Below are 10,370 nucleotides of genomic sequence, written 5' to 3'. Positions count from 1 at the left end.
TGGGTAGTGTAAAATTTTCATAATTTTATAGACCACACAGTTAAAGTTTCTACTATCTTTTTAGATTTACCTGGGGTGGGGGCAGGGCTCTTTTCCTGGGGGCACTTTAACCGTTCCCTAAAAGTGTCCACAACGAGGAGAGGAAAAGTGCGAGGAGAAACCCGATAACCTACCTTCAGGGCTGGAATCGGTTTTTATCTCCCTAGACCTATTTTAGTTTGCTTTGGATTCAGGCTCTCCTTATATAGCCAACGTTGGCCTTGACCGCCCCAGTGCCCCTGTGTGGGTCTCCTGAGTGCTGGGATTACCCGCTATAAGAACCCCTTGAGGGTCTTGGTGGCTACAAAACGCAAACACACAGAATATCGTTAGCTCATTTACTCGTCTGGCTGTTCCCTACATAAAATGCAGTTGCTGTGAGTGGAGAGCCTGAATGGCCAGGCCCCTTCTGCAAGCCAGAGATCACCGCTGCCAGGGAAAGTGTTCAAGTGTTTGCCTGTGGATATTCCCGGTGGTCCCGATGTTTAAACCCGCAGCAGCGCGTGGCTGGCAACAGAAATCCAGTCTGGCACTTCGGCACTTCCTCTTGGCATCTGTCTCAACCTAACATTCCCTCTACACCCTGCACTTGTTCCTTTAAGAGCTGGAAGGCAAGAGCGCCTTGATCCCCAGGCCTCTTGGCTGAGGCTCGCGTTTCCAAGGAGTTGAGGCTCAGAATTACCTTCCTCCAAACTATCAACCATAGTGCTATTCACTTCACAGCATCTAGGCCGCCAGCTAAAGCCTGGTTACATCTCCGTAGGAAATAATGTTCTCAAGGCTTGCCGGGGGACGCTCTTCGACCAGTAAGTGGGGCAGTGCCTACTGCCACTTTCCTGGCCCTTGGCTGAAGCGCAACTCCTGGAGACCAGTTTTGAAGGAGAGGGGGCCAGGCAGGCCCCTAATGGCAGTAGCTAAGGCCAAGCTTTTCACCAGGCCGTGACTCCTTGTAGCGTGGGGGGCAGATGGCCCTGCTGGGCTGCACTCAGGCCACCTGGGCTGTAGCTAGAGCTAGCCAACGGTGTGAGTGGCCCCGGGCGGGTGTCGGTGTAGCCGCTTGCGTAGTTAGCACTATAGGGAGTGCCTGCGTGGCCTCCGTAGCAGGAATAGGGCGGCGCGGTGACCGCGTAGGGGCCCGGGAATGCGGGGGCTTCGGGACCCAGACAGGGCTTGCCGTCCAGCACTAGTACTGGCACTGCCACTCGGCGCGGTGCTAAAGGGTGGCCTGCCAGTTTCAGGGACTGGTCCTGGCGCTGCCTCTTGCACTTGTAGCGCCGGTTTTGGAACCAGATCTTGACCTGAGTGGACGTGAGCTGCAGCGCGCTGGCCAGATGCTCGCGCTCGGGTGCAGACAGATACCGCTGGTGCTTAAAGCGCCGCTCCAGAGCCAGCACCTGAGCCTGCGAGAACAGCACACGGGGCTTCCGCCGCGTCCGCGTCCTGGTCGGCTCCAGGCCTCCGCGGTGCAAGTCGTCGCCGTGCTCCATCACCGGGCTCCCAGCTCCAAGTGGGGAGGGCAAGCCTGGGGAAGTCTCTAAAATCACACAGAAGGAGCACCATCAACAGCGGGCGTTAGGCTCTGATTGTTTTCACTAGACAACCCTCTCCCTGGCCGCCTTCGCTGAACATCCTTTGTCCTCTCAACACTTGTCTACCTGCCTTCCTCCGACCCCCACCCCAATGCCTTACTCCTCTGATCTCTGTGGCATTTGTACCGCCAGAGTCTGATATGCTGTTATCCACTGTGTTTCGTAAACAGAAGATTTCGGATCAAGTTTGTTCATTTTCTTCAATTGTGTCTAATAGTCCAACAGTGAGGAATCTCAAAACGAGAGTGTGCAGGCCTATCAGAATGGGGCTGGAGCTCAAATATACTTCATAAACACGATGCTCTGCACTGATTAAGAAATTAGAAGAATTGATTAAGAATAAGAAGCTAGGCGCTGTTGGCGCACGCCTGTAATCCAAGCACTTTGGGAAGCAAAAGCTGGTGGATCTCTGCGAATTCAAGGCCAGCCTGGTCTACAAAGCAAGTCCAGGACAGCCAAGGCTACACAGAGAAACCCTGTCTCAAACAAACAAAAACCAAACCAAAAAAACAACAACAAAAAAGAGTAAGATTTCTTGAGCAGAGTAAAAACCAAGTCTTTCCTGATCCCTACTCTCAGCTTGGAAATAGAGGTTCTTTTTTATGTGTGAAGTTAAGATCCACATTTTGGCTTTTTGGAAAGCAGTCTCTTCTTCCTTTAGGGTCTTTTGGAAAGCGGTGGCCTTGAGGTTACTTTGTAGTCTTTCTCAAGCTGGGCTGTGACTAAGCCAAGTCCGCCTAGAAGCAGCAGCCACTCCTCCCCCGCCCCCCATCGTCCCCGCTGCCCCCTTCTCTCGTCTTGGTTTAAGATTACTTTGGTCCCCAAGGAGGATGGAGAAGACACACCGGGAAAAATCCAGGGACACCGAAGAAGACATCTAAAGGTACGAAGCAAGTGCTGGACGGACAGAACATCCCTCAAGAGGTGCTGCCTCAGGTTGAGATCTCACCTCTAAACCACTAGCTCTGCGGAAGCCTCTGGTTTGAGAGAAAACATTTCCCCTCCTGGGGCATCTGCGCTCAGAGAAATGGAGGGCACCAAAGAGTAAGAAAATCCGAGAGGTTGTTTCCTTTTAAGAATCTAAAGGAAGGATAGAAGGGATGGGATAACAATTGAGATGTAATATGAATGATTTAATAAATAAATTTTAAAATTTAAAAAATAAATGAGAAAAAAGATAGGAAAAAAAAAAGAAAAAAAGAAAAAAGAAAAGAAAAGAAAAAGAATCTAAAGGAAGCCAGGCTTACCTTTAATCCCAGCACTCAGGGAGGCAGAAGCAGGAAGATCACTGTGAGTTTGAAGCCAGCTTGGTCTAAAAGGAGAGTTTAGGATAGCCAAAGCTACAGAGAGAAACCCTGTCTCAAACCTTCCCTCCCCTCCAAAAAATCTAAAGGAGCCTGACCTCCAGCGATGCTATAGAGCAAGCCAGAGATGCAATCCAATTGCTTTAAGTTCTGGGTCAGCCTGATCTACATGGAAAGAACCAAGCCAGTTATAGTTGTAATGTCCCCATCAGGAAAAGAGCCCCCACACAGGGAAATCCAAAAAGATAGAATCTTTAACTGTGGCATCTCCAAAACTATGAAAACTTTACTCTCTCAATCTGTGGTCATTCAAGTGGAGGACTGAAAATAAACCCTGTTTATTCATGGGAGGCCTGGGTCAGATAGAGCTTAGCTTTGGTAAGACAACCAGTAGAAAACTGAACAGGAAATCGCATTTGGCTTCCTTGAATTTCACTTTTAGACAATGAAAACTGATTCTTTACCTCTCCCCCTACACACACCAACTGACACATTAAAGGTTAAATTAAAAACAAACAACCCCCTCAAAACCAAATCCAGTAAACAAAAGTAGGCGGTAGCACACTGTACCCTCTTAGAAACAACTGAAGAGCTTGGAGCCCTCTTTCAGGAAAGCAAGAGATTCCCATAGGGACACATGTCGCCTGTCCTGGTAAAGCCTACCAGGTGGCCCATTTCCCTGACCAAAGCTCTCAGGGCTCTCAGGGCCAGGCTGAGGTGGGACCTGGGTGGCTATCACAGTGGCAGAAGACAGGCTGTCAACGGTTGCTAGTCAAGGGACACATTGGGTGTGCCTGTGTCAGGAGCAGCAGGGAGAGAAACAGCCACAACCCTTTCTCAGCAAAGCAGACCAGTGCCCAGGGACCTGGATGTTTACTGTCCATGGCAGAAAAAAATCTATAGATTTCTTTCTGAATAAAACACAATTTTAATGTTCTCCAAGCTTCTAGGGGAATCCTGGGTAAACAGCCTCAAGTCCAAGGATAACTCCGAAGGTTCCCTTTTACGTGGCTAGATTGTGTCTTAAATTATAAGCAGTCTGGCTTTGAGGGAGTAGCTGGTTGTGCCCCAACTACAGACTGGTGGGAAAACTCAACAGGGCATGGATGGTGCGCAGGAGGACAGTGGCCATTTCATTCCTTTCAATAACATGCCTTTCCTGCCTATATACACCACCTGGATTGTAGAAGCTACAAGAATACAAACTCCTTGTTTGCCCCTCCTCTCTCCCTGCAAGCTAAAGATGGACTTCTGGACCTCTCTGTTTGCTCATGAACTTTGGACCAGGTTCCAGGAGTCTGACACGGTGGTCTCCCAACTAGAATTCTGTTTATTCGTAAGAAACCCCCAGGTCCACTTGGAAAGCAGCACACACACACACACACACACACACACACAAACACACACGTTCCTCTTCTCCCATTTCCTCTACAGAGAAAGTGTATGTGTGTATGTGTGTGTATGTGTGTGTGTGTGTGTGTGTGTGTGTGTGTGTGTGTCCATGTCCAGATAAATCAACATGCCCGATGATGTTTCCTAACCCAAAGTCTAGAGAGCTTTGGGTTAGGCAGGTAAGGGCATTGGCGATGGAGCATAAACTAAGTTATGGTAAAGAGGTTTGGTGTTGGGAAGGGAGCTCTCAGAACCTGGCTCCATCGGAATCCGGTCTTTGTGGTTAGCTGAGGGGCAACTGTGGGAAGAAACGCCCTAAAATTCCTAAAATTCAAGTCTTTAGGCAGGTCTAGGAACAGGGATGCTGTCTTTTGAACTAAAATGAGCGGTGGTAGGGCGAGACCCCCAAAAGATGCGTTCTCTCCCTCAGTGACGACCCACTCTTTCAAATAAAGCCCATAGGAAAGAGCCGAAAGTGTACTTACCAGGCTTCCTCACAGGATCTGAGTCCACGTCCAGGACTGTCTCCCAAGGCCAACTAGGAGGATCTGATCCGCCTTGTGCCTTGCCACTGCTCTCTGACCCTCTGGAGTCCGGGCCCATTCTTAGGTATTGAAGCTTTTCTGGGTTTCTATTCAACTCTCGTTGTGACGGAGTCTTGGAGACGTTCTGCTCCCGCTCCCACCTGAGAATGTAGTCTACGGAAAAGCGGGTGGAGGTGGCCGGGCTCAGCAGCATCTCTTAGACAGAGGGGGCGGAGCTGACAAGTTCTTGACCAGTGCGGGAGTCTCGCCCTTTTCTTTCCCCACCTGTAGTGTCCGTCCTAAGCGACTCCTGGACGCACACTCAAGGTCCAGGACCTTTTTTTTTTTTTTTTTCCGGTCGGTCTGCAGGCTAGTAGAGCAAGACGTAGTTACAAGATCGCGGTCCTCCATTGGTTCCCACCGGAACCACGTGCTAACCCTGAGCCTCCGTCCCCAAACGCTGGCTATTTGGGCTCTTAATCCTGCATCACCTTTTTGGAAAGATTGGTTCCGACCATTGTGTCTCAAAAGTAAAGACAAGAAGAGAAGAGCTTGACAGGCAAGGGCTCTCGAGGCCTCTGGTCCGAGGGAAGCCTCCTAGAGAGTGTACCCGGACCGCGGTTCAGGGCAACCATCCGTTTTTTTCTGGTATACAGTCTCATGGCAAAGGAAAACTGGGGCATAGAAAACTAGATAATTCCCAAGACATAAGAAGTGCGGGGTTCTCAGGTGGTGCGAAGCCGGGTTCCTTCTTGGGACACTAACGACCCACACAGCCAGAGCAGATCTTGAGTCCAGTATTCGAAGCTACTTGTCATTTAAGAGGAAAAGGAAATTTGAGGCGCAGAGGCTGTGTTGGGGGAGCTCTGGTCGACTTTAAGTAATTGTGAATTGGTTGGAGAGTAAGGTAAGTTCCTGATCCAGTAGTATTTAGAGATGTGTTTATTTCGTCTCCCACCCCGCCTCCCGGCTTCTTTTCCCTTTTCTAAGCCTGTGTAAGCGGGGATTTTGTCCAGTCTTAAATCTTCAGAACAGCTCCTGGGACACAGCTTGGGCACAGTGCAATGTGTCACCAAGGTGTGCGAATAGTTAAGAACACGGAGAGAGTGATCAGATAAGGCCGTGGCTTTGGAACAAAGGGCGAGCCTCTCTTAAGCTTCGTTTTCATGAAGTCAGGGAGTATAATATAAATAAGCCCCTGTGTAAACAAGAATCGCCGGCTGGAGCTCAAGCTATTAAGATCAGCAAACCAGGATTTGGTGTTGCATCCCCAAAAAACGGGACGAAAGGATTTTTAAAAATCGCATAAAATAAAATAAATCTCACTAGAGATTTTTAAAAATTTCAGATTAAATATTTTAAGACCACACGAAAATTCAGCTACTTGAGAGGTTTAGATGTTATTCCTGCAATCCAGGTGAACGAAACCCTCCTTCCCCTCTTCAGCCAGAAAGCACAAAAATTTAAAAACAAATATTTATTGGAAAGCGGGGGGGGGGGGGGAGCCTGCAAGCCTAGGAAATCAGAGAGCAACTTGAGGGTGTCAGTGGGTTCCAGTTCAAGCATCTCTGAGATATTTCCCAGGTCTAGCCAGCACACAATTATGAAAAACAAAACTTCACAAAAGTTTTCACCAATTATTTTTGCTACTAAGAAATTGTGCAATTATTTCATATAGTATTACACAAGCCTTATGATGAAGCTATATGCTTCCAGTTTTGTTTTGTTTTCTAGTTAAGTAGAGATGGGCGAGGGGCAGAGAAGACTGCTGAGGTGATCCAAAATAGTCTGCCCTGCTCATCTTTTGCCGTCAGGGATCTAAATCTTGTGAAAACCTAAACACTTATTTCCGCTTTCTCTTGGTTTTGTTTTTCTCATAAAATTTTGCACACTCTGGAAAAGTGGGAAAGTGGAAAACGTCCACACAGAAATAATATTTTTGTTTATTTTTGCACGCATTTAAATTTACATATCTATTCATTAGTTTTTCTGAGTATGATTCAAATAATAAAACATCCTACATTATAGATGGACCTTAACAGAATAACTTCATAATTTTAGATAGTCTCTTTTTTTTTTAATCGTCGTTAAGACTTTATCTTTATAGAAGCATTATTCCTTGCTATGCATATGTGGATGAAACGAAGTATTTTAATGAGCACTAATTCTTCTCCTGGGACTTCCTTGAAGCATTGTGGTACTGCACCCTCCTCCCAGAGGTGCAGGGGAAGGCATCCTGATGGGTACTTACTCAGGCACACCTCCGACAGCCCGAGGTGTACTTGGAATTTTGGAGAGCTGTGGGCAGGAGCTCTGCTCAGCTGCTCCAGATAAGCCTGGCTGGATCCTTGCTTTCCCAGGTCTGGGGTGACCATAGATAAAATTTATTCAGCAGCTAAGATGAGCCATTAGGAAGTTCAGAAGAAATGGATGGGTTGGGTCAAATACTATGCCTTCCTGGCTTACAAAGGCATCACATGATGTTTGAAACTTGAAAAGGGTTTCTAACCCAGGGGTTCTTGACTTCTTTGAGAGGTTGAATAACCTTTTCACAGGGGCCACCTAAGACCATAAAAAACCAGATAGTTACATTAGGATTCATAATGGAAGCAAAATTGCAGTTATGAAGTAGCATTGAAAATAAATTTATGGTTGGGGGGTTACCACAACATGAGGAACTACATTAAAAGGCAGCAGCATTAGGAAGGTTGAGAACCACTGTTCTCAAATGATAAGAAACACTCTTATAAGGAGGGACGCTGTTCAAACTGGGGCAGACCTGAGAGCAGTCCCAAACTCGCCCTCCAAACCCTTGCTAGACTAGAGACCAGCCTTGGTGCAGTCAGGGGTAAGAATTCACAAAGTGATGTCCTGTATTCAGCTCTTTTTCGCTGGGGGTTCGCTGGCCAGTCACCTCTCCCCACTCAGGTTGTGGGCAGGGAGCTTGGTGCTGCAATTAAGGGCCCGATTACAGCTGTTTAGCATGTGTTCAACCTCCCAGGAGCAGTGGATGCACCTGGCCTAGTCCGCAGGTTCTTGGGGTAATGCAACCCTGACTGACTCTGCACCACAGGAGGAATGTGGTGTCTCTTGCTCCTGTTTGGAGACTTCACCAGTGTTCTTAAATGGGGTGGAAATGGCTTTGTCCTAGGCTTGAGGATGGATGTGACCTGCTTCATCCAAATCACAATATATATATATATATTGCCTTTCTGAATTTTTTCTGGTCCAGCTTTCATTCTTGCAGGAAAGACCTCCTCCTCATCATCATTATTATCATTTAATTTAATTAAGAGAAAAGATCATGCTATTTTGTTCAGGCTAGTCTTAAATTCTTGGGCTTAAGCAATTGACAGGTGCATGCACCTGACTTGAATAGAAGACATAATTTTAAATAAATCCTAAAAGGTGATATTTTGCATGCAATTTGTATGCAATATTTATCGACACTCTTCTCACCTGTGATTAGCAAAGTTCTTTTCAACTTCTTTTTTCCTTCCTTCCCCCCATCCCCTGCTCCTTATCCTAGGAATTGAATCCAAGGCTTAGAACATCCCTTTACCCCTGGAGACACTTTAAAATACAACCTACAAAAGTCATGAAACCAATGATTTTTAACCTCTGGGTAGGATTTTTGTTGGACTAGACTGCACGTGCCTCATGGGTCTGTTCTCATAGCTGTGCCCTCAGGGTGTAGGCTGGACCCGACTGCAAATACTTGTTGGATAAAGGTGTCTGCCCTGTTTGGCTGGCAATAATCCATAGGTTATACTGGGGAGCAGCCCCCCAAACTGGAGACTAAATTACTTATTGCTGACACCCCACTTTGCTATGAATAGTTTCTTTTGCCAAAACCCATTTCTGGATGCTGAAGTAACATGATTATTTTAATATGTGAAACATTAAAATAGTTCTAAAGCCAAAATTGGGCACCCAATTGTCCTTAAAGAAGTGACACTACCATTGGCACAAGAAACAGCTTCCTGATCAGAACACCAGTCATACAGGCACTAACATCAACAATTAATCAATGGGACTTCATGAAATTGAAAAGCATCTTTAAGTCAAAACACTGTCAAAAAAAAAATAAATAAAAAAAATAAATAAATGGCAGCCTACAGAATGGGAAAAGATCTTCACCAACCCCGTATCCAACAGAGAGATGATCCAAAATATATAAAGAACTCAAGATACTAGAAATTAACAAACCAGATACTCCAATTAAAATGAGGTACAATCTAAACAGAATTTTTGCCAAGAAGTGTTTAAATGCTCAAAGTCCTTAGCCATCAGTGAAACGCATATCAAAATGACTCAGATTCCATTTTATACCTATCAGAAAATGGCTGAGATAAAAACCTCAAGTGACAGCACCTCATGCTGGTGAGGATGTGGAGCAACGGGGACACTCCTCCATTGCTGGGGGCAGTGCAAACTTGTACAGCCACTTTGAAAATCAATTTGGCAGTTTCTCAGAAAATTGGGAGTCAATCTACCTGAAGACCCAGCTATAACACTCCTGGGCATATGCCCAATGGACACTCCACCATACCACAAGGACACTTGCTCAGCTATGTTCACAACCAGAAATTGGAAACAGCTTAGATGTCCCTCAACTGAAGAATGGATAAAGAAAATGTAATACATTTACACAATGGAGTATTACTCAGCTATTAAAAAAAATGACATCATGAAATTTGCAGGCAAATGGCTGGAACTAGAAAAGATCATCTTAAAGGTAATGGTAAAAAAAAAAAAAAGATCATCTTGAGTGAGGTAACCCAGACCCAGAAAGCATTCATGGTATGTACTCATTTATGAGTGGATATTAGCTGTAAGGTACAGGATAACCACATTACAATTCATAGACCCAAAGAAGTAACAAGGGGGGGGGGCTTTGAATATCACTGAGAAGGGGACATAGAATAGACATCATGGGTGGATGGGAGGAGGGGAGAAGGGGGTGGGGATGAGAATAGGAGGGATCAGGGGAGGGGGAGCATGGAGGGAAAGAGTACTGGGAGAGATAATTGGAATGGAGGGGATGCATCTCTGGGATAAGCTAGAAACCAAGGAAAATGAAAACTCCCAGGAATCTATGAGGGCGACCCTGGCTAAGACTCTAGCAATGGGGAATATGGAGCCCAAACCAGTCATCTCCTGAAACCAGGCTAGCCTTCAGGGGAGGGATTGGGATACTAACCCAGCCACAAAACCTTTGACCTACAATTCTGCCTACAAGACATGCGGGGGTGGGGTGGGGGGTGGGTAAGTTGGAGCAGAAATAGAAGGAAGGGCCTACCAATGACTGCTTCTGCCTGAGACTCATTCCCCTGGCACCGCTAATGTTATCATCATAGAGGCTTCATCCAACAACTGACAGAAACAGACACAGAGACTCACAGCCAAACATTAGGTGGAGCTTGGGAAACCCTAAGGAAGGGCAAGAGGAAGGACTGTAGAAGCCGAAGGGTCCAGGGCACCACAAGAAACCCACAGAATCAACTAATCCTGAGTCCATA

At 46.4% G+C, this 10,370-nt stretch overlaps 1 protein-coding gene across 1 annotated transcript; it reads right to left on the bottom strand.

Annotated features, from left to right (window-relative positions):
• Window positions 1–968: 968 nt before the first annotated feature.
• Window positions 969–5,062, bottom strand: Nkx2-6 (NK2 homeobox 6). Its single transcript, XM_051160770.1, has 2 exons — window positions 4,810–5,062; window positions 969–1,573 (listed from the first exon to the last, which is right to left on the bottom strand). The coding sequence occupies exons 1-2, from the start codon at window positions 5,060–5,062 to the stop codon at window positions 969–971; spliced, it is 858 nt and encodes a 285-aa protein (XP_051016727.1).
• Window positions 5,063–10,370: the final 5,308 nt, after the last annotated feature.

Source organism: Acomys russatus, chromosome 18 (genome assembly GCF_903995435.1).
Source record: "Acomys russatus chromosome 18, mAcoRus1.1, whole genome shotgun sequence".
Lineage (NCBI taxonomy): Eukaryota > Metazoa > Chordata > Mammalia > Rodentia > Muridae > Acomys > Acomys russatus.
Note: the sequence above shows the minus strand (reverse complement) of the source record. Positions and strands in the feature narration are given on the sequence as shown.

What these genes read in the sequence shown, in the direction of transcription:
- Nkx2-6 (XM_051160770.1), bottom strand. Translation starts at nt 5,062, where the DNA reads ATGCTGCTGAGCCCGGCCACCTCCACCCGCTTTTCCGTAGACTACATT. An exon ending in AGATCCTGTGAGGAAGCCTG is followed by an intron (nt 1,574 to 4,809) that starts GTAAGTACACTT and finishes GTGTGATTTTAG; the next exon opens with AGACTTCCCCAGGCTTGCCC.